The sequence below is a fragment of the Natrix helvetica genome (genome assembly GCF_964273705.1).
Source record: "Natrix helvetica genome assembly, chromosome: 1".
NCBI classification, from domain to species: Eukaryota; Metazoa; Chordata; class Lepidosauria; order Squamata; family Natricidae; genus Natrix; species Natrix helvetica.
The window spans coordinates 219648450-219673252 of NC_138548.1; the positions used below are offsets into that span (position 1 = coordinate 219648450).

Here is a 24803-nt window from a genome sequence, read left to right on the forward strand (position 1 = left end):
ATCTTTCTTGGGCACGGAGAAAAGGGACCGAGTCTGCTGCTGAACTTGGAAGCTGAGAGACTTCTTTTCCACTCAGCCACTGGCGCAGGGTGCCAAAAAGACCTCCAGTCATTGCCGCCATCTTCACTCATGCACAGCTTTCTTCTCACCAGCTGGAGGACTTTTCGGCACCCTGCGGTGAAAAAGAAGCCTTCGATTCTCCAGCACTCAAAGAGGCAGCTGGGAGGCTTCTTTGCCAGCCAGCTGCTTCCCAGCTCCGGTCAGCTTGCCATCCGATGGATGCGAGCAGCTACAGGGAACCAGTTCAAGGGCGTGGCCATCCTGCTGGTCCTACCAGTTCGGAGAGCCAGGCCTGAACCGGTAGGAACCCACCTCTAATGGAGTTATAAAAGCATGCCCAACAATGCCTATACCACTGAATTTTGGGGCAGCTTTTACTTCCAAATGGTCTTCAAGGGTATATAGAGTACTTTGCAAGAATCCAATGTGTAGTGATTACAGCACGAGTGATTGTCTAAAGGGCCTCACAATCGAACAATGGGTGCAATTAGTACACAGGATGAAGATGGGCCACATGGCCTTCAAGCAGGAACTGCAGATCCAAGGTTACCCTCAGATCATCTTCCTCATAAGCTAGAGCAACTTATATAGAACAAGATTTCCCACTAGGTTTTTTTCTTCTTGTTGTGGTTCCTCCTTGGATACATTTCTCTGGCTCATTTCCATCTTTTACTGCTTAACTTGAAGGAAATATTCATTATTCCCAAATGACAAGCAAGCATGTCTTAGCTGGTTGCACTTCCATTTAGCCTTTACATGAGGTGTGTATGTCAGGACAGACTGATGTCACAACTCAAAATGCCTTAGGGCAAGCCCAGCAACATTATTCAGAAAGATGATCGACTGCAATCACAACCAATCCCACTTCCTTGACAATATATATATAAGAGAAGAAATCTTAAAACCTAGAGCTCACAACTGCACCTGCCTCTGCTTCACAGACTGTGTCCTCTCTTCCTCCCTGTACCTCTTTCTGCATCTTTGTTCTTCAGTTCATCACCAACTACAATGTCTCACCGAGCCAACATCAGAATTCAGAGGAGAGGCTTCAGTAACTCATCTGCCATCCTACCTAACTTGTGTCGCACCAACTGGAGCTCACAAAGTGTGGGCAGAAGTGGAAGCTGTGGCGCTGGAAGTGCTGGCTGGGGCCGGGGCGGTGGGGCTGGCTTTGGCAGCCAAAGCCTTTACAATCTTGGTGGACCAAGGAGACTCGCGGTTGGAGGCAGTTATGGCAGTGGCTTCGGTGGAGGCTATGGGTATGGTGGTGGAGTTTGTAATGGCTATGCAGTTGGTGGTGGTATTGGTGGAGGCTATGGGCTAGGTGGAGCTGGTTTTGGTGGAGGGAGAGGGGACGCTGGCTTCCCAGTTTGCCCACCAGGTGGAATTCAAAAAGTAACTATCAATTCCCACCTGTTGGAGCCTCTGAAACTGGAGATTGACCCCACCATAGAGAAGGTCCGCAAAGAAGAAAGAGAGCAGATCAAGACACTCAACAACAAATTTGCCTCCTTCATAGATAAGGTGAGAATAAATAAAGGCTTTCTTTTATTATTTCAAATTGCCATGATTTGGGGAAAGAGCTCAAGAGCCTTCCTCCAGCTCCTCTTGCAATTTTCACTGATTTATCACTGGCTGGCACCAGCCAGATGAGATTACAGAGCTGCACATTTTTTTTCCCTAGTCTTGCTGCTGCACTTGCAGTAGCAACCTAACTGGAATTATGCTATGGGGATTTCATTGCCTGTTGCAGATAGAGAGACTGGAAACATTTCTAAAGTTAAGATTATATTTTCTTGGACACAAATCTCAGTAGGTCAATAGAGGTTTTCACTGTACAGTAATAATGGGGAAGTGAGGTCTAATCAAACAAAATGTATTTGTTTATTTATTTATTGGGCTCATTTGGCCTCCTATGTCTAACAGTGAAAAGAAAAAGTACTCTTCCCCCAGGTGCCAGACAATTATCCTCACTGCTCCACACCAGTGATGTGCAGTCAGGGGAAGCAGGGAGGCGCAGCCTCACCGCTCTCATCATGAAAATTAAAAAAAAATACTCCAGGAAGCCGTGAAAGTGGCTGGGAGTGGCGCGCGGCTTGGTTTAGCCTCCCTGGACATCTCAGCAGCAGCCCCAAGTGTGCTGATCTCGTCATTTTTTGCATCGGGCGAGCCCGGGATCCTTGCAAGGGGAATGGGACCACGTGTGCAGGGGAAGGGGATCGCGGCTGTGCTAATCTGAGGCTGTGCGCTGAGGAGCCACCTGCACATGTGGTCCCATTCCCCTTGCAAGGATCCCGGGCTCGCCCGATGCAAAAAATGCCTAGGTAACATCATCAGTGCTAGAAGGGGGGGGAGGAGAAAGGAGAAGTTTCTCAGAAATGTCTTCTCAGTGGAGCTGCGGCAGCCTGCCTGCCCCTTTCTGACATTTCTGAGAAGAGAAACTTCTCCTTTCTCCTCCTTCTCCCTGCCCATTCCCTTCTAGCACTGATGATGTTACCTAGGCATTTTTTGCATCGGGCGAGCCCAGGATCCTTGCAAAGGGAATGGGACCATGTATGCAGGCGGCTTCTCAATGCCAGCCTCAGATCAGCGCAGCCGCGGTCCCCTTCATGTTGGCTTAGGAAGGAGGGGAATGGGACCACGTGTGCAGGGGAAGGGGATCGCGGCTGTGCTAATCTGAGGCTCTGCACTGCTGAGGAGCCGCCTGCACATGTGGTCCCATTCCCCTTACAAGGATCCCGGGCTCACCCAATGGAAAAAATGCCTAGGTAACATCAGTGCTAGAAGGGGGTTGGGGAAAGGAGGAGAAAGGAGAAGTTTCTCTTCTCAGAAATGTCTTCTCAGTGGAGCTGTGGCAGCCTGTCTGTCCCTTTCTGACATTTCTGAGAAGAGAAACTTCTCCGTTTGGGCTGAGCCCGTGCGATCGGAGCAACCACGCGGTTTGATGACATCACCACCCTCACCAGTCATAAACCTCACCGCACGTCACTGCTCCACACACACCCGTCCCAGTCCAATGTGTGGGGAAAGAGCCAGGTCTTCATGACTTTCCAGAAGGTCAAAAGGGTAGGGATCAGTGGTGGGATTCAAAAACATTTACTACCAGTTTTGTGGGCTTGGCTTGGTGGGCGTGGTGGGGCTTGGTGGGCATGGCAGGGGAGGATTACTGCAAAATCCCCATTCCATCCCGATCAGCTGGGACTCAGGAGGCAGAGAATAGATGGGGGAGGGAGCCAGTCAGAGGTGGTATATTTACCGATTCTCCGAACTACTCAAAATTTCCACTACCGGTTCTCTAGAACTGGTCAGAACCTGCTGAATACCACTTCTGGTAGGGATCCCTCAGATCTCAGTTGGGAGGCTGTTCCAAAAGGCTGGGGTGGCCATTGAAAAGGCACAACTCTGAGGTGGAATTTGGAGCCACAGAATCTTTTTGTCTTGACTAGTAACCATGAATCAAACTGCTTTGAAACACCTGACTGTGACCTTTAGCCTAGAAAGATAAAACATGCAGATATGATGTAGTTCTTGCTCAGAAAAAAAAAGCTTTTGCAGAGTTGAAGAAAGAATTAAGTCATGGTGAGTAATGTGAGATATAGTAGAGGCCGATGTCACACTCAAAGTGTGTGCAAGATGATGCCTGAGTAGGCTTAGAGTTCATTCACTGATCCCTGCATTGGCTCATTTTATCTACAATTGCAATCTGCCTCATTTCCAAGTGTTTGTTAGAAATATGCAATATTTATGCAATAATGGGGTAGTTTTTGAGATGAGTATTGCAACATTGGTGAGGTACAGAGTTGCACTGGTAGCTACACTCCCATACACAAACTAGTCTAGAGGAATAGTTACTTATTTGTATACTGTCTTTATTATTTTTATAACTCAAATAACTCAAGACAGCGAACATATCCTACACATCTTTCTCCTTCTATTTTCTCAAGAAAACCCTGTGAGATGAGTTGGACTGGGAGACAGAGACTGACCCAAGGTTATGCAGTGAACTCATAGCTAGAGGGCACTAGATACAGGAAGGCTAACTATTGGGGAAGGAAGGGAAGGGGAGGGAAGGAAGGAAAAAAGGAAGGAAATAAATTAAAGCAAGAAAAAAGTAGGTCTTTTGTCTGCTCAAAAATACATCAAAACTATTTGAGAACTATGCCAAGAATTACAAAAGGATTTGCTTTTTTAATCCTCCAGTCCCCAAATCTGTGTCTTTCTGCCTCCAGGTGCGTTTCCTTGAGCAAGAGAATAAAGTGCTGGAAACAAAATGGGCTCTGTTGCAGGAACATGACCAGAAAACTGTGAAGAGTAACATTGAGCCACTTTTCGACGCTTACATCAATAATCTTAGGTCAGAGCTGAATCATCTGGAGAAGGAGAAAGTAAGGCTGGATGGAGACCTACGTAACACCCAAAACCTTGTGGAGGACTACAAGAGCAAGTAAGACTTTAAAACCTTTCGCTTCAGCTTGGTCGAAGTTTCATCTTACTCCCTCTTTTATGCATGTGTATTCCAGCAAGTCAGGCTTTTTTTTTTAATGCCAGGCGATGGCCTGCGATGGCCCCTGTGGTTTTCTTGGCAAGGTTTTCCAGAAGTGGTTTGCCATGACTTGCTTCCTAGAGCTGAGAGTAACTGGCCCAAAATCACTGAGCTGGGTTTGTACCTAAGATGGGACTTAAAAGTCACAATCTCTCAGTTACAAGTCTGGTGCTTTAACTACTACCCCAAAGTGGCTCTTAATTTTTTTGCTCTCTCGTTTACACTTTTGCTGATATTGCATGTAAGGATCTCACAACAGGTTCTGTTAAAAACAAAAGTGCCAAAGTGGTTTACCAGCTTGGTGTGAGGGAATAAAAGAACCACAGATTGGTTCTTGGCCATCAGGTGTTCTGCATGTACGTGGATTTCAACTCCCTGGGGTCTCAGCATAGTTAATATTCCCAGGTTCACCAATTCAGATAACCGTCAGATTGCAAAGAGAATACAGGGCTGCTAACTCTTTGCTGTTGAAGCATGATTGTTCAACCTTGTCCAGTCCAGGTATGATGGACCTAAACCATCCTGAACTGCTGTTGTCAGGGAATGAAATTGTGTAGAAATGCTCAAAACTTTGTCCATCTTTCTATCTGTCTGTCCTTCTTCAGGCCTTGTAAATCTACAGTTGAGTAACAAAGCAAAATTTCTCAATCCGTTTTGTGATAATTGACCAGCCATATCTGAGAATCACCTCTGGGATATTGTCAGGACCCTTTTAAAAACATTTAAGAATCACAGCAGCTTTACTAGATTTCTCTAAGTAGGTGTTATTTTTTTTTCTCCTCCCCAAATAGGTATGAAAATGAGATCAATAAGCGTACAGAAGCAGAGAATGACTTTGTAATCCTCAAGAAGGTAAGAGTCTGTCGGCAGTGTAGCTACTTTGCAGAAAGGCAGCCCTTGCTGTGATGTTAAAAGGTGGGACTATTCCAGAAACAAGTACAATTAGTATATATGTATGTGTGTTTGTATTTTAATACCAAATAATAATCAGGAAATAATAATCCATTAACAAACAGTCCTTTAACTTTTCACCATTAATTTCAGTGTTTCCTTTTTAGGATGTGGATGCTGCCTACATAGACAAAGTACGACTAGAAAGTAATGTTCAAACTTTAATCGGGGAGATTGACTTTCTCACACGGCTATTCGAAGCAGTAAGACTCAATATCATTTTCTTTTAATTGCACTCTATTATGTAAATATACTGTATGACCTGCCAAAGAAATAGTTAGAGTATTTATTTACTTTTTGGAACTAGTTTAAGTATTAATATCCCCTCACCTTTAGATAAGATGATAGTACAAACAAGGTTACTAAAACACAGCTTTGTAGCATATTTTGTTATAACATAGGGAGGGAGGGAGGAGGAAAGAGAAATTAAAATCAAAAGATGTTGAAAATTCCTCAAGTAGTTTAAAGAACAATAAGAATTTCAAAATTAGTTCAGAGTTAATTAAGAATTTTATAAGAAATCCTGCAGTTCCAGGATCCCCAGATCTAACGATAAATGCTCTCATTAAGAAGAGTCATTCCGCATTCTTTTAGTCCAATATTTCTTGATCCTTTATGAATTCCATGGAAATTACTGATGTATCAGTCATACATTTATCTGTATAGGTTTACCTGCAGAATGAAATGTAAAATATGATTTTGTTAAAATAAGTTTAAGCTGTTTAGGATCAACCAAAATACCAGTTTGGTTTGGTTTGGTTTGGTTTGGTTTGGTTTGGTTTATTTGGATTTATATGCCGCCCTTCTCCAAAAGGACTCAGGGCGGCGTACAACATTAAAAAACACACATCCCAAAAGTTAAAAAAGATTAAATCCATATCCAAAAAAACAAACCGAATTTTTTAAAAAAACAATACATTTAAAATAAGTTAAAATTAACAGGCCAGGCCGGTTGAACAGGAAGCATTTGGCACAGCATTTGGTAACCCCAAAACTGTCTTGTACAAGTTTCAAATAATTGACAGTACCTAGACAATAGATTCTTAAATTTTAACAAGTTGGAGGACAAAGATGACTTTTTAGGAAAACAGTATTGAGGATTCTGTAGCCTGTGAAGTTCTTTGGAATTTTCCATAGACATTTTTAAACAGCTTTCATCCAACCTGTCCTTTCTGGACAACTGTATTTTCAATCAATGAACAAGACCATTAGTAAAAAGTTGAAAGTAATTTGGGAAACAAAAGAAATTATGCAAAACAAACACCCCTTCCAATTTCCTTACCTAATAGAAAGAACCACTTGCTCTGAATTTTGAATTAGGTACTTGCCAAGGCCTAATCTTTTTGTGCATATTTTCTGAGTGGACTATTTCTTTCACACGTACAGGAATTGGAAGATCTACAGAGGACGATCTCTGATACTTCTGTGATTTTGTCCATGGACAACAATCGCCACCTAGACCTCAACAGCATCATTGCTGAAGTCAAAGCCCAGTATGAAGACATTGCAAAGAAAAGCAGAGCAGAGGCTGAAGCTTGGTATCAAAGCAAGGTAAATAATTATCCAGAAAGTCAGGTGGTGATCTGTTGCTGCCTTACAGTGAATAAGCTGTGAGGGGAGGCCAAATGTTTTCTTCCAAAAATTGGAATTAGCAAAGCCAAGCCAGTTGGAGGGACGTTGCCTCTTCTTCTTTCTCATTGTCCCACCAATCGCTTCTTGTAAATCTATTAGCAGTCAGGGAAACTGCATGCCACTTTGGCCTCTCGTAGAGTACAAGGGTTGAAAATCTAATTCCTCCCTATTTCCTTTTGAATTTGCTACAGTTGCACTTTTAGAAAGATACTTTCTCCAAAGGAGATTGTTGTAGATGTGTATACTGCAGCTTTCCCAGCCAGGTGTCTTCAAGTACAATCTTCCTACTTCTCAGCTAGAATTCCCAGTTTGGGAAATGTAATAATCCAACTTTAATACCATTTTAGGATTTTTTGCCCTTTGATGGTTAATTGGCATCTATATACAGTATATAAAAGCGAAATACCACTAATACATCATCACGAAATCTCCAGAACCATAAAGCCTACAAACTTGAAATTTGGCACGTATGTTCCTCTTGGCTTCTAGGTGCTTGCTAAGAAAGAATTTTTCAAAATGACCATCAGATCATTAGTATTTCTTATACACTATTTATATTTAAATTTGTGTGTGTGTGTGTTTGTGTGTGTATGTGTGTAGAAATAGAAAAACACCCCCACAACATGAATAAACGTGACGATACCTCCCACCTACCAGACATCTGGAAACCAGCCCTAGTCAACAAATGAGCCCCACCCACCACCCAAGCCGTTACAACACAAAACAACAATGGACACAAAGCCAGCACCAATCAGCACCAATCTACCAATCATGATTCAACCACACAGCCAATCAATCCACTTATTAAAACAAAACCAGCACTCCACACACCCCCACCAATATTTATAGAAAGGCGGCAGCTCCGACCACGCTTTAAGCCGAAAACCCCAATCTGAAGATGGCAAGTGAGACCTCGTCGAAAAGTTGCCAAGACAATCTCAATCTTACATGTGAAAAGACCCGAATACAACAAGACCAGCATATACTGTGTGTGTGTATGTTGTGTTTGTGTGTGTGTGTGTGTGTGTTGTAGATTTTCACGGATGTAGGTATGCTGGTCTTGTTGTATTTGGGTCTTTTCCCATGTAAGATTGAGATTGTCTTGGCAACGTTTCGGCGAGGTCTCACTCGCCACCCTCAGGCTGGTGTTTTTGGCTTAAAGCATGGCCGGAGCTGCCAACCATGCTTTAAGCCGAAAACACCAGTCTGAAGATGGCAAGTGAGACCTCGCCAAAATAATGTATACGCTCTGATGCTAAGGAGGCAGACATTCTATTCCCACCTGAAAAGAACTCTGTTCCAACGGCCAGTTACCTCACATTCCATTATCTCAGTTCAAACTGGCACTCCTTCCTTCGGGAGCGGTCTGGGGCCTTACACTACTAAATGTCGGTAACTCACCAAAATGTCTACGCCTTCCACCTATGAAAATGCTTCCAGACTCAAGATAGCAGGAACGATATTCCCTTATGTAATAAAATCATCAATCACCACTGAGCCAACGGATTGTGAACTGAATTTTTCCTGCATAGCCCAATCACATAGTTTCGTCGCAAAGCACAGCTAGTTGATCTATAATTTTAAAATGTTTAACCCTAATTTAGTTTTTAAATTTAGTGTTAATTAATGTTGCATTTATTGGTTATATTATATTGTACACCACCAGAGCCTGTCTTTGCGGGAGACGGATGGTTTAGACTTATGAAGTATAAATAAACAAATAAATAAATGTAAGATTTGCGATGCAAAATACCCTGAGGCACCAGATAGTGGGAGATCAATGGACAAACAGATATACACACTCTCACAAATGAATCAATCTGACTCACTCAATTTAATAATTAAACTACAGTAGCTGCCTTCCACTTTTTTTTTAGTACGAGGAACTCCAAGATACTGCTGGAAGGCACACTGATGATCTTCGTAACGCCAAGCATGAGATTTCAGAATTTACCCGACATGTCCAGAGGCTGAAGGCTGAAATTGAAGGTGTGAAAAAGCAGGTAGGTTACTGCCTTCTCCCAGAGTTGTGATCATACAGTGATTCTGCTAAGCCACATTTCTGGCTTGAAAAGAACATCATAATATGTCATCATATTACTTTCCTAATCAATTATTCCCAGGTTGAAATGCTTTCTTTTTTTATCTTAATATAGTGCTACATTTTTGCATATATTTAACTTTAAAATTAGCAAATTTGTGCATGAAATATAGAGGAAGTGCTCACGGACAATTACTACTTTACTATGATGTCCATCCTCATAGTTTTCACAAAAGCAATTATTCTTTTATAAATATCTAGAAGTCTAATTCATTCATTAATAATTATTAATAGTTATAATTATTAATCATTAGGGCTGTTACTTGGAACTTAATTGGTGTTGTAAATGACTAAACTCACCTGGCCTGCATACAAATGCAAGTATCCATCTTCTCCCTGGATGTCTTTTTTTTCTTCCAACTTTCCATTTATACCACACTCCATCCTGTCTAAGCAAAAAGTAACAGCAACATGGTTGATCCTATTAGTGCACTAACTAGAAAAGGTTGGGGAAAAGGAAATCCTATCCCTTGTTACAATGCAACAGACCAATTGCTGTTTACAGGATGCTGGAAATGTCCCATTTCATTGCAAGCTTGCATACTTCCTTCCCAGAAGTATTTGTGGGTGCTTGATCACTGGAGGTTTTCAAGAAAAGATCAGACAACCATTTGTCCAGGATGGTATAAGGACTCCTAACTTGGGCAGGAGATACAACTAGAAGGCTTCCAAGGTCCCTTCCAGCCGTATCATTGTATGATTCTATACTCAAAAGGGCTCTTCCAAAGTTGGAATACTTTGCACATAGTCATATTATTTCATTAGTACCATGCATGCTTGCAATGTCTGGAGCAGGAATCCCTTGACATTTTGGAGTGTCCTTGGAGATCCTACAAAAGCCCAAGGATGGGTCTTGGGCCAATATAGGTTTACCACATCTGCTTATGGGATAACATAACTTAAGATATTTTACTCTGTTCTGAAGAGATGATCTTCTATGCTAATTTCTCTTTCCTCCCTCCCTTAAGTGTGCTAACCTAAAGGCAAAGATTGCTGAAGCAGAAGACCGAGGTGAACTGGCACTCAAAGACGCAAGGCAGAAATTGGCCGAACTGGAGGATGCCCTTCAGAAAGCCAAGCAAGAGATGGCCAGGCAACTCAAGGAATACCAAGAGCTACTGAGTGTGAAGATCGCCCTGGATATTGAGATTGCTACCTACAGAAAGCTCCTGGAAGGAGAAGAATATCGGTCAGTGATAGTCCATCTAAGTAGAATCTTTACAGATCTGTACAAATCTTTGTACTAAAAATCTACTTTTTATTATTATTACTTGAATAACAAAATAATATGTAAGCCTTAGGTTCAGTCCACAATCTCCCCTCCACCAATTCCATTCCTATTAGCATCTAGTTGTGTGGGTTCAGTGACACTCTTTCCCTTTAAGTTCATTCTTCAGTATCCTTAAGGACTTGATGACTTTGCAACAATAGTCATACAACATTGGTTTTCTTTCAGTTAATTATATATGCTCAGAATACATTTGATTTTTTTTTATTTTATTATTTATTTTGTCAAATATGTATAAGGTAACAGATATAAGTATAAACATGATTAGGAACACAGGAAATGGATATGAATAAGTGGGGACAATAGGATAGGGACGGTAGGCACGTTGGTGTGCTTATTCATGCCCCTTACAGACCTCTTAGGAATGGGATGAGATCAACAGTAAACAGTCTAAGGTTAAAGTTGTGGAGGCTTGGGGATGAAACCAGAGAGTCAGGAAGTGCATTCCAGGCATTGACCACTCTGTTGCTGAAGTTGTATTTTCTGCAATCGAGTTTGGAGCGGTTTACCTTAAATTTGTATGTATTATGTGCTCTTGTGGTTGAAGCTGAAGTAATCATTGACAGGTAGGACATTGTAGCAGATAATTTTGTGTACTGTGGTCAGGTCAGACCGAAGGCGACATAGTTCTAAATTGTCTAAGCCCAAAATTTCAAGCCTGGTGGTATAAGGTATTCTTTTTTAAAAAAAACACAATTTTTTTATTGGTTTTTACAAAAAATAATCAGGGAAAGGGATGGTGGATAAGGTACAAATTTTGAGTTACATTATGCAGGAAATGGCCCTCTCCCCCATTCTCATAACTTCATTTATTAATACATTAAATTGTTACTACTATTATGCTGACAAAATATTATTAAGTGGTATAAGGTATTCTGTTGTGAGCAGAGGAGTGGAGGACTCTTCTCGTGATATATCTCTGGACTCGTTCAATTTTATTAATGTCTGATATGCACTGCGGGTTCCAGACAGATGAGCTGTATTTGAGAATAGCAAATAATAGCAATAGCAAAGGTTTTACATGTCCTAGTTTGCAATACAGTATTACCAGAGAAGAAGCTTTGCAAAATTAGGTTAACAACTCTTAATGCCTTTTTGGCATTCTTATGAATTCTTACCTATGCTTGCCTTCTGTTTTGTTTCCTACAGATTGGCAAATGATTCCACAGATGCAGTGAACATCTGTAAGTATGCTAAAGAATATTCACATTATAAGACCTTTGCTGCACATTGGTGATTAAGAGGCTCATTGCCTCTATTTAGATAGAGAGAACTGTACTTTGTGCTGTCCCTCAGCCCTCCTGTCCTGCCTCTTCCCCTGCAATTCTAGGTTTTGCTATTGCAATTGCAGCAATTACACTAGCAGCAACACAGCAAAGTTCTTGGTGTGTTATGCCAATATAGCGCCACAAGCACGGGCTGAAAATCTGTATCTATCTACATTTTAAACACCCTGTAGAATGCCATAGGACAAATTTTCCAGGCCTCACAAAGCAAGAAGCAAATTTGTAGGAACTCTGATCACCACCAAATCTCGCAATGTATTAGTAATTTCATCCTCAGATCTCATATGACCTTGGAATTCCTGCATTTGATCTCAAGTGAGATCGTCATACTCTTTCATCTGACCTTTGGCACCGTTGAAAAATAAAATAAATAAAGAGGTTTCAAAATCATTTCATTTTGGGGAAATGTTTGAAGGTCCCATTTTAGGAACGATGGACTTGACAGAGTCCATAGTGAATACCTTTCATGTTATTTCTACAGGGTAGCTGCCTTTCTTAGAACAGAAAATGCTCAGAGTCTTCTCTGTCTCTTCTTTTCGCAGCTGTTATCTCTTCACGTGTTTCAGGAGGATCTGCTGCTGGCAGCGGTCTTGGCTACGGCCTGGGTGGAGGTAGTTGCTTTGTAGGAGGAGGCGGCGGTGGCAGCAACATTGTAAACCTTGGAAATGGCAGCTGTTCTAGCATGAAATTTGTTTCCTGTCCTCCGACAAGTTACATAAGCTAAAGGTCCAATTCCTTGTACTTTTAAAAATGAAACATGTGGACCCTGTCTTCCCTGGACCTCTCCGTGCAGTATTTATACACGTGTTCTTTGCTCCGTGTTCAAACTTTGTAAGACATGCCATTTCTTTGATTGTATGTAGACAGCACTCTGCTTTTCAAATGAGTCAAAATGCATAGAGGAGAGCCTTGTTATTTTCCTTCTTTCATCCAAGTCAAATGTCTACATTTTTCAAGGTTTGTGTAAACTAGATAATTTTTTCTGTGTTGTTTTTTATGCTTGAATTTCTGTACTTTGAAATATGGCTTTACTTTTTGGTGCGCATATCCAATAAAAACGTGATTATGAGGCAATTCATTTAAAATTAGTCTGAGCATCATTGTAGCAGGCCAGAATCGTGATACTGCAAATGGGTGATTTGGACACCTATGATCGTCAAGGGAATATGTTTTGAAGATCTGAACAAAGGTCAACACAATTCTTGCACATTAAACTTTTCTTTTTTTATTTTATTTCAAGTCCATGGCAACTGGCAACTGCCTGGAGACATCCCTGCCCTTTTTTGTGGTAACATTTGAGAAGAGGTTTGCCAGTGCCCACTTCCTAGGGCTGAGAAAGAGTGACTGGCACAACATGATCACAAAATTGGATTTATATCTAAGGCATGACTAGAACTCACAAACTGGTGTCTTAATACAACACCAAAGTGGCTTTTAGAAGACCGATGTTGCTGGTTTTTCATCAGAAAAAATTAGTGCAGTTGTTTATCTAGAACAGGGGTGTCAAACTCAAGGTCCACAGGCCAAATCTGGCCCACAGAATGCTTAGATCTGGCCCACGGCTGCTCTGGAAACAGCGGATTGGCACACGATGCCTCTGCCAGCAAAAACGGAGCTTGGGAGGGCCGTGCATGGCCCTCCCAAGCTCCGTTTTCAACTGCAATGGCCTCCTGCAGCCCTGCAACCTTCTGCAACCCTCTGCTAGCAAAAACAGAGCTCGGGAGAGCTTCATGTGGCTCTCCCGAGCTCCATTTTTCCTGGTAGAGTGCTCCAGCCACCACAGGTGCCCCCAACATGAGTGATATTGAGCTGGCCAACCCTGGACACGCCCACTCGGCCCCCCGAGGTCAAACAGAACTCAATAAAATCAAGTTTGACATCCCTGATCTAGAATAAATTAGTTTGCATTATATATTAGATTTATGACTTACTGCAACCACATAAGAAACTGAAGGAAGCAAGTTTCTCCCCATAATAAGCCACTTATACTGTAAGAAGCTTCTGCTACTTCTTGCAAATCTATCAGAAGACATATATCATTCTGCAGCATGGAATAAATACATCAGATAAGCGAATATGCTATGTTCTCTGTTGGAAGAATGCATATGTTGGTGATATATTAAGTTGTTTTTGGTACACTGGGTAACCTTTTTGGACAAACTCTTCCAGATTCTCCATCAAGGAAACGTATAAATAAGGTTTCAAACAGTGTAGTGTCAATATTGGTTATAATAAGCATAATATGCTATATGGATTCAGCTTTCTTTTCTCACAGTAGCTGATCAACTTTCTCTGGGAAGCCTGCAGAGCATAAATATTTTCCAACAAAAATGAATTGGCTCTGATTTTGGAACTAATTTATCACTACTAATAACCACTAATGCCTTTGTCCTATATGCACTGTTCCCTCTAAGGTGCGCGGCTGCGCGCCCACGCAGGTGGCAAGAAAACACCGCGCAGCAGTTTCCAACTGCCGCGCAGTGCTTTCTGCTGTCACAGGCGCCGGAGGCTGGGGAGGTCCTTTGCAGACGGCTAGAACTGGCCGCCCGCAAAGGACCTCCCCGGACTTGTTTTGGTGAGCGCGGGGCGACTGACGCCAGGAGAGCAAGCCCAGGGAGGAGGTCCTTTGTGGGTGGCCAATCCTAGCTGCTTGCACCCGGCGCTGCAGCTAAAGTAAAGCCCCTGCCGCTACTGGAATATCTGCTCCCCCCCTCCTCCTCTAACAGCACCCGACGCTGCAACAGAGGTGAAGCCGCCAAAGCTCCTGCCAGTGCCCCCGCCCATGGCAGCGGTGCCTCCCCCTCCGTTCGGAGCACCTGAGTTGGGCCCCGCATTACCCTGCCCCCTCCTCCTCTGCTGTGCTTTTGAGGAGCCATGAGGCCACGGGAGCCAGTAGGAAGGCGGTGGGGGGGGGGGCAGGAGCAGGGGGAAAAGGCCTCATGGTTTTTCAAAAGCATGGCAGCGGCGGAGAAGGCAGCAGGGGTAACGCGGTGCTCCGATTGGAGGGGGGCGCCAGAGGGAGCTTTGGCGGCTTCACTCCAAATGTAGTGGTGCTGTTGGAGGAGGAGGAGGAGGCAGCTGTTATTCTGGTGGCGGCAGGGGCTCATCGGCATCTTCAGCAGCAGCCCTGCCCCCTGTGAAAAAAGCCAAAGATGGATCCACGCAGATGGCGTTGCCGCAACATGACTGGAGGAGGAATTCTGGGAGTTGAAGTCCACAAGTCTTCAAGCTGTCAGGTTTGAAGACCCTGGGGTTTTTTTTCTAAAGGGTTAGGGGTGCAAGGGTCTTGCAACTTGACAGCTTTAAGACTTGCATGCTTCAATGCCAGAGTTCCTGAGCCAACATGACTGGAGGAGGAATTCTGGGAGTTGAAGTCCACAAGTCTTAAAGCTGTCAGGTTTGAAGACACCTGGTTTTTTTTTTCCTAAAGGGTTAGGGGTGCAAGGGTCTTGCAACTTGACAGCTTTAAGACTTGCATGCTTCAATTCCAGAGTTCCTGAGCCAACATGACTGGAGGAGGAATTCTGGGAGTTGAAGTCAAGTCTTAAAGCTGTCAGGTTTGAAGACCCCTGGGGTTTTTTTTTCCTAAAGGGTTAGAGGTGCAAAGGGTCTTGCAACTTGACAGCTTTAAGACTTGCACTTCAATGCCAGAGTTCCTGAGCCAACATGACTGGAGGAGGAATTCTGGGAGTTGAAGTCCACAAGTCTTCAAGCTGTCAGGTTTGAAGACCCTGGGGTTTTTTTTCTAAAGGGTTAGGGGTGCAAGGGTCTTGCAACTTGACAGCTTTAAGACTTGCATGCTTCAATGCCAGAGTTCCTGAGCCAACATGACTGGAGGAGGAATTCTGGGAGTTGAAGTCCACAAGTCTAAAAGCTGTCAGGTTTGAAGACCCCTGGGGGTTTTTTTCCCTAAAGGGTTAGGGGTGCAAGGGTCTTGTAACTTGACAGCTTTAAGACTTGTGTGCTTCAAATGCCAGAGTTCCTGAGCAAACATTTTGGTTGCTAAGCAGGAGCGTTGTTAAGTGATACTGACATTATATAACACTTTTAATTAAGCGAGTACCTTGAAGAAACATAACTTTGAGTTTCAAATAATACTGATTTCGTTGTTGTCTTAGGTGACATTTGTGAAAAAAAATCAGGTGCTCAGGCATAAAAATGTGCCGCTCAAACACTATACTTTTCTGCTCACACTGAAAAAAAATTAGAGGGAACATTGATGGTCACGTGATTTAAGTTTGGATGGTTGGCAAGTGGTTGACATTTATGATAGTTGGAATGTCCCAAGGTCACTTGATCATCTTTTGCGACCTTCTGAGAAGCAAAGTCCATGGGGAAACCAATTTCATTTAACAACCGTGTCACTAATCTAACAACTACAGGGATTCGCTTAACAAATGTGGCAAGACAAGTCATAATATGGGGCAAAACCCATTTAACTAACATCTTACTTAGCAACATAAATTTTGAGCTCAATTGTGGTCATAAATTGAGGACTACCTGTACTAAAGTTTTGGGCCTTAATAGACTCTGGTAAGAAAAGAATTGGGGGCTCTAATGGACTCTGGCAGAAAAATTATTCTAGTCTTATTTCTGCATGAAAAGCCGTCGTTTGAGAAGTGAATGAGCTGGGGACTGAGAATCATGCACTATTGTCCTAGAAGCAATACACATCTAGATGTTGTATCCTCACCAGTCCATAGCCTAAGGCAGTGATGGCAAACCTTTTAGTCACCAAATGCCCAAACTGCGATATGCACACCCAAACTGAAAGGTGCGCGCATGCACAGAGATGCACAAACATGCACATGCATGGACATGCAAGAACATGTGCATGCACCAACATGCACACATGTGCAGCAGAGACCTGAAGACCAGCTGGCCAGCAGGAGGCAGGGCATCCCAACACCGGCAGTGTGGCAAGATCTTTTTCTTTCGGGTGCTTCTGTTTCGTCGTTTGCAGGGAAATGGAAGCTCACGAAAGAAACGTCACGGAGATCTGACCTGGGGCGACGGCACATCTGCCAGCAGAGAGGGCTCTGCATGTCACCTCTGGCACGCATGCCATAGGTTCGCCATCATGGGCCTAAGGGGAGCTTCTTCATAGCAGACAGGATTTTCATCCTAAACAATAAGAATACGAACCATCAATTTAACTAAATGGGCACACCTATCTAATTTATCTCAGTTCTATCAATTCTAAAAGTGTTTTTAAAAACATTCTAACATAATTAGAATGTCCTCAGGAGGGCAGATAAGAAAACATGTAAGATGATGTTACCCCACAAATGCTGTAATTTACATACTTGTATCAGGTGTTCGGATGAAAAAGCATAATCATGGCATTTATGCAATTATGGTATATTATTACAGTAATTAATATATAATTATTGTGATGTCATTATGATCTACTGTGGCTACCTCAAATTTCAAAAATGTACATCCTGATCTTCTGTTAAACCTAAGCTCAGAGCAGGCATATAATATAAATAATAATTAGCTGCAAGGTAATTAGGTAAAGGTTCCCCTTGCACATATGTGCTAGTCGTTCCCAACTCTAAGGGATGCTCATCTCCGTTTCAAAGCCGAAGAGCCAGCGCTGTCCGAAGCCATCTCCATGGCCATGTGGCTGGCATCACTAAATCCCAAAGGCACACGGGATGCTATTACCTTCCCACCAAAGGTGGTCCCTATTGTTCTACTTGCATTTTTACATGCTTTTGAACGGTTAGGTTCGCAGAAGCTAGGACATGTAACGGGAGCTCACTCCATTATGCAGCACATAGGGATTCGAACTGCCGAACTGCCGACCTTTCTGATTGACAAACTCAGCATCTTAGCCACCACATCCCTATAGAGTGGATGGAAATACCTGCCACCAAATCTGAAGTTCTTGAGCTACCCTAGGTCCAACCTTGAGTGACTGGCACTGGGTCCCCTTGGGTATAAGAGTCTTGTGGGTCTTCTTGACTTGTAAAGAGGAATCATTTTGAAGGACAACTTCATGATCTTCCTGCTCCCTTAGGTCTCCCTTCAATCCATTTAAAAGTCTGGGGGGAAAGGGAGCCATGGGAAAAACCAGTACCCAAGAAACCTGTGCTTTGTTTCCCATAGATGTCTCTTCCCAGTACCCCTAATTAACAGAATGAGCAATCCAGTCTAACTATAAAAATGAAGATCCAAGGACACAGGCGTGTCAGCATTTTCATTGGAGGAAGTCCCTCATACAGAATGAGCATGGTCGTCTTCATAAAAGAAGCCAATGTGTTCTTGGTGAGGTAGCTAGTTTCCATGGGGTAAAGATAAGGTGACCAACTTTTTTACAATGAAAAGGAGGACAAAACACGTTCTATTGTCCAAAATGCTAAGGTGACCAACTTTTTTACAATGAAAAGGAGGACAAATAAATTGGAAAAAATATATCGTAAATAAAAGAAATATTTTATTCATTGCAACAATAATACACTAAAATATGATATATGCATAATAAAAACATTTGCAACATTTTATATTGTAATTATGCTTACATGCCTGTTAATTATTATTTAAATGAGTACTTTTCCATTGAATTAATATTTTTTGTCAATGTATCATCTTCTAACAATATATTGGAAATATCTGAACAAGAAATATCCTTCATATTGAATTTTACGGCAAGGGCTGCAGCTAGAGAAAAAAACTCTTTCAACTCTTTCAACTGCTGCATTAGTTCCAGGGCAGCACAACGTAAATTGAACAAGTATAAATAAATGTTCACATGGAATATGTTCATTTTTGAAATGGCTGAAAATATCCACCCATCTTTTATCAATTTCAACATGTTGATTTTCCCATTGTATTAATTTTTCAGAATTTAAATATACATTCAGTCTTCTAATTTCTTCAAAGAGACAATTGTCATCTATTTTAATGTCTAGCATTTCTTTAGATAAAAATTCAACACAAGATTCAATATCTGTTCAATATACTTGTGATGAAGTTAAAAAACCACCATTAAAAACTGTTTAATAAAATACATCACATAACGCGCAACAGATTAGCCTTCAAATATCAAAAAGGAGGACATGTAGGAGGACACTTTTCGAGGGAGGACAGAACTTACAAAAGAAGGACTGTCCTCCCTAAAGGAGGACGGTTGGTCACCTTAGTAAAGAGTTACCTTTCAGGGCCCCAGCTGTTTAAAGAAGCCCTGGGATGAGGGGAAGAGCTTATCAAGAATGTTTGTCTTATCCATTACAAAGAAAAAAAATCCCATGAGTCACTGGGAAAAAGGAAAACAAATCTTCCAACCTTCTGCTTCATCTCCTTCAAGCCAGTAGTCGTTGGTCCCAAAAGCAGGAGGGATGATTTGATTACTCTGCAGAAGGGGTACAGTGAGTCTGCTTCTTCCTGAGTTCAGCATGGAACAGATCTCTCCAGTTAAACTTCCTGGTCAGAGGAATGGTCAGAGACCATAAATGGCCTAGCCTAGTCAGCCTAGTCAATCTAATGTGTGCAGGTACAAAGAAGGACTTCTTAGACCTTCAGAGACCACAATATTTCCCATAATGATGGTTTGCTAAAAGGAAGGATCAAACAAGTAGGATGCTGATCTCTATTTTTGGGGAAGCTGGAACTAACATAAAAGGGGGAAAATGTTCTACCAGCCACAACTATCCAGAAACAATCCTCCCACTACAGTTTTAAAAAGCTCTCTTATATTTCCACATTCCATAGTTCAGTTGTTTAATGCAGAATACCAAAACAGGCAAAGTGGCCCACTGCTAAGGTGTACACAGTAGCATGGAAAGTCTATTGCTATGCTGGAACACCATGAACTAACAAGCACTTTGTTTTTTTAATGTGAGCGTCAGGCCTGGAAGCCATATTTTGAATTGGGCCTTCAGACCTGTCACAATTGAAACTGTGGGAAACTGGGAGGGATCTGTTCTGACTGAGGCTTCCCAAGAGCATGAAGCAAATTTCATGTCCTCACGAAAAACCCTTTTTACTGTGAATTTTGCTCATTCACATCCAGCAAAATCCAAGGGATTTTATCACAGACCTTATCTGGCTTGGAGTGCTGACAGGTTGATATCTGCAAAACTTGGCAAGGAGCCTCGGAGAGTCACGAACCAATTAAACGAATTAATTGTCTCCTGCAAACTCCACTCCCCTTTCGCTCCTCTTTTATTTCCTCTGGGAGGGGCCATTCATCGTCCACCCGTGGCCTTACTCCCAAGCCAACCTCTGTTCTTTAGCTGTTCCCTTTGTCTGGCAACTCTGTGCATGCGCACACTGGGAACAGGCTCCTGCTGTTTGTCTGCCTCACTGATGTATGACTCTGAAGGCAGCTGATAACTGGCATACGGCCCTGGCCCAGTGGTGGGATGCCAACTTTTTTAATACCGGTTCGCTCATGTGTGCACACTTGTGTGTGCGCACGACACTTCTGCTCATGTGCAGAAGCGTCCGGGTAGGAGGGCAGAGCCTCTCGCCACCACTACTACTGGTTTGCCCGATCCAATCGAAATTGCACATGCACTGAACCAACAGTAATGCTGGCAGCAACCCACCCTGGGTACCACATATACTTCACCTATGTATTTTGTTTTGCTTATGGCACAATAAGCTTTAAGCAAACTCCAGGCAGCTGCCCATTCCAACCATCTTGCTCAAGGAGTGGAAACAGTGGCAGTTTGTAGACAGGCCTATCACGTAAACTGTTTGAAAACTGAAGCACCTCTTACAGAATGGATAGTGATGTTGGAAACAAGTGATTAAAAACATATCAATCTCTGTACTCCTTCTTCAGGTTCTTGTGGCACCTGCAGAATGCCAAATGTCTACACTGTTTAAGGCAGGGGTCCTCAAACTATGGCCCGTGGGCTGGATACGGACTGCAGAAGCCATTAATCCAGCCTGCAAAGGGCCATGAGGCTGCCCCATACACATCGCCCCACCTACCTGCCGGCCCCCACCTGCCTTCTGGAGGACAAGGAGGCCAAAAACGGGACACACGGAGGCCCTGGGAAGCCAAAAACAGGCCCATTTTTGGATGGCAGACTAGATCTGGAGGCTGAGGAGACAAAAAAAAAAAAAAAAAACAGGACATGCGGTGGCCTCAGGAGCCAAAAACAGGCCTATTTTTGGGTGTCAGCGTGGTTCTAGAGGCCGGGGAGGCCAAAAATAGGCCTGTTTGGGCCTCCTCAGCCGAGAGAGAGAGGGGGGGAGGAGGGAGGGAGAGAGAAGGAAGGAGGGAGAGAGAGAGAGAGAGAGAGAGAGAGAGAGAGAGAGAGAGAGAGAGAGAGAGAGAGAGACGCACATACACAAACAAAAATCCCTCACACACACCCCAAGGCAGCCGCATCCCTTCACCCCCAGGAGCGTAACAAATTAAAGTTTAAATTGTGTCTATTGTTTAATGGACCGCTAAATTGGCCACAGCCACCCAGTCACATGACCACCTAGCCACGCCCAGCCAGTCAGTCGCCCCCCAACTGTCTGAGGAACCATGAATTGGCCCCCTGTTTAAAAAGTTTGAGGACCCCTGATTTAAGGTGTCTTGGAAACTTTTGGGAAAGGATCAGCCTGAAAATCCAGTCAGTGTAAATTGAGGTGGCCTGGTAGACTATTTCATGGATAACACCATATTTTCTCCAAATGTACAAAGGCGACTGAGATGATAAAAGTGCTGTTCAGTGGTGCTACTTGGAGGCCTTTTGAGCCTGCAGTTCTGAAGATCTGCACAGAATTACTGGGTTAGTTTCGTTCCATCAACTTGTGGCTTGGTCTTCTGCCCCACTTAGCAGACAGCAGTAGTACGAGTGTAGTAGAGGTGTAGTTGCAGAGCACTCACAAGCATCCAGGTTATCTGGACCTTTGGCAGTCTGATTTGAACACAGGGTGGAAAGTACATGGGTTGTGTTTATGGGTGACCAATGGCAGAGCACTAAACTGTTCGTGAAATTGCTAGGAGTCGAGACTGACCCACTCCCTTTAAATTCCAATAAACATACGTGATTGCAATGCTGATTTTTTTTGATTGTTGAATTGCTTCACATGCTGCAAGAGTGATGGCAGCAGGCCACTGCCAACACAATTTCTGCTGAGGAGTTGCTTTTTTAATGATTTCATAAATGCCTGGGTGTGTGGCAACCTTATACAGGGTTGCCAGGATTCTATCGACATTATTATTATTTTAATTGATTCTCTAGGACTGGGACTTCGAGAATCAGTTGATTAAAAAGACAGGCTAGAAGCAATTTAAATGGGTAAAACAGAACATCCATTTCTGACTAGATTCACAAATGGTATTATTTAAGGCTTGCTTGAGCATACTTTATTCAATTAGTGGTTGGGTTCAAGAATATTCTCTTTAATTCAGATTTAGAAATGTATAAGTATTTGCTGATATTGGCTATTGCAAACTGTAGTACTGAGACGATATAATTGATTAGTTTGTAAACACTTTGTTGCTTTTCTCTTGCTGGCTTTTGTTTTTTATCTTGTTTTTTCCTTCTCATTTTTTTTTGGTATGATTTCTTAACTTGTTAAAATAAATTTAAAAGCAACAACTGATAGGTTTACCATGATGATAAGTCCTTACTCATGGTATGCAACTCACAGGGATGGGATTATACTATGTAAAGGTAAAGGTTCCCCTCAGACATATGTGCTAGTTGTTCCTGACTCTAGGGGGAGGTGCTCATCTCTGCTTCAAAGCCAATGAGCCAGCGCTGTCCGAAGATGTTCTCCGTGGTCATGTGCCTGGCATGATTAAACGCCAAAGGCACACGGAAGTCTGTTACCTTTCCATCAATTTTTCTACTTGCATTTTTACATGCTTTCAAACTGCTAGGTTGGCAGTAACAGGAGCTCACTCCATTGCGCGGCGCTAGGGATTCAAACTGTCGAACTGCCAACATTTCTGATCAATAAGCTCAGTGTCTTAGCTACTGAGCCACCATGTCTCTTATACTATGTACTAAGCCATAAATCATGGTTTGCAAATATTCACAAATTTTCAATTAAACGAAGAATGATAGGCTCAAAACAGTGTAGTTTGATTGCAGGCAGAGCCACGTTGCCTTTTCAAACCTGTAATCAGTGAAGCTGGGTCCTTCCAGGGCTGTGGGAAAGTGTGTGTAGTCCAATCCAATTTCTCTCTGTGTGTATGTGTGTGTTTGAGAGAGGAGGGAGGGAGGGAGAGAGGGAGGAAGGAGGGGAAGGGAGAAGAAAAAGAAAAGGAATCTTCTTTCGCAAAGAAGAAAAACAAATGCTGTCACTTTAAATCGGAACTGAGCATGCCTGGCTGTGGAATTCTGGGAGTTGAAGTCCACAAGTCTAAAAAAATTTGAAACCCACCACTGGGTCAGTGCCTCACCAGCCATAAACCTCACCGCATGTCACTGCAGTCAACTCCAGTGGTGGGATTCAATTTTTTTTACTGCTGGTTCTGTAGGTGTGGCTTGGTAGGCATGGTGTGGCTTGGTGGACATGGAAGAGGAAGGATACTGTAAAATCTCCATTCCCTCCCCACTCCAGGAGAAGGTTACTACAAAATCCCCATTTCCTCCCGATCAGCTGGGACTCGGGAGGCAGAGAATAGATGGGGACAAGGGCAATCAGAGGTGGCATTTATCAGTTCTCCGAACTACTCAAATTTCTGCTACTAGTTCTCCAGAACTGGTCAGAACCTGCTGAATACCACCTCTGGTCAACTCTCCCTTAAGGACAATGGCTGACTAGTCTAGCATTACAAGCCTTGGATAAGACTGTAATTCAATTCTGCAAAACATCTCCAAGTTGGGGGAGATACTATTTGAGAGCCTTCTTTTTTTTCTCCCAATGTTCTGAAATTTTATTCTGCTTTGCAGGTAGACAATAAAGGCAGGGTGTCTCCATGCCTGTTGTGGATTTTTTTTTCCTTGAAGGAAAGTGACAAAAGAAAAGACCATCACCCTCAGAGCCACGAGTAACTGATTTGGAGCATAATCTTTTATCACTTCTTGTTCTTTAGCTTGATCACAAATTGGACTCATTTCCCTGGCCCATCTTCATCATCTAGGGCATGGGTGTCAAACTCGATTTCATTGAGGGCCAAATCAGGGTGGTGTTTGACTTTGGGGGGGGGCAGGGGGCATGTCCAGATCGATGTGACTCATGTTGGGTGTGCCTGTGGTGGCCTGAGTGCTCTGCCAGTGAAAATGGACTCCTGAACTCTGGTTTTGGCTGCAACAGTCTCCTGCAACTATCTGCCAGTGAAAACGGAGCTTGGGAATGATACTTTGCAGCCTTTGCAAGCTCTGTTTTCAGCTGCGATGGCCTCCTGCAACCACCTGCCAGTGAAAACAGAGCTCAGGAGGGCCTCATAAAGCCTCCCGAGCTCTCTTTTTGCTGGCAGAGACAACATGGGCTGATCCTCCACTGTTTCCATGGCTGCCCTATGGACAAGATCTAAGCACCTTGTGGGCCTGATCTAGTCCCTGGGCTTTGAGTTTGACACCCCCCCCCCCCCGATCTAGGGAAAAACCTGAGGATATTATTATTCCCAAATGACAACTAACAATGGCTTAGATAGGTGGTGAACTATATTTCTAAGGGATCACAGTAGGTTTCTGAGACGACCACCCAAATTTATCTGCTAGGCAAATAATCAATAGGTCGTTATTCTCACATTTCACTATCTGTGCTAATCTCAGCAGCATAAATATTGAAAATTACTAGTTTATAATAAATAAAAGCAGATATGGGAGGGAGCCAGAGATAAATGAGCCCCAGAAGGGGGCCACGAGCAAGAAAACATTGAGAACCCTGGATTTAGATGGTTGCGCCACCATTTAGCCTTAGTGTGGAGTGTGTATGGCAAAACAGTGATGTCATAATTCAAAAAGCCTTAGGGCATGCCCAGCAATATTTAATCAGAAAGATGATCGACTGCAATCACAACCGATCCCACTT

General features: G+C 43.0%; 1 protein-coding gene across 1 annotated transcript; it reads left to right on the top strand.

The window, feature by feature from the left end:
• The first annotated feature begins 964 nt into the window (after nt 1–964).
• Nucleotides 965–12946, top strand: LOC309382905 (keratin, type II cytoskeletal 6A-like). Its single transcript, XM_081934867.1, has 9 exons — nt 965–1584; nt 4290–4504; nt 5395–5455; nt 5662–5757; nt 6941–7105; nt 9064–9189; nt 10256–10476; nt 11725–11759; nt 12404–12946. Exons 1-9 carry the CDS (start codon nt 1069–1071, stop codon nt 12583–12585), a joined length of 1617 nt encoding a protein of 538 aa, XP_081790993.1. The 5' UTR covers nt 965–1068; the 3' UTR covers nt 12586–12946.
• The last annotated feature ends 11857 nt before the right edge of the window (nt 12947–24803 follow it).

Excerpts from the sequence above, each read along its gene's own strand:
- LOC309382905 (XM_081934867.1), top strand. The coding sequence starts at position 1,069 with ATGTCTCACCGAGCCAACATCAGAATTCAGAGGAGAGGCTTCAGTAAC. Across the intron at positions 5,456-5,661 it reads ACTTTGTAATCCTCAAGAAG|GATGTGGATGCTGCCTACAT; the intron begins GTAAGAGTCTGT and ends TTTCCTTTTTAG. Across the intron at positions 7,106-9,063 it reads AAGCTTGGTATCAAAGCAAG|TACGAGGAACTCCAAGATAC; the intron begins GTAAATAATTAT and ends CTTTTTTTTTAG.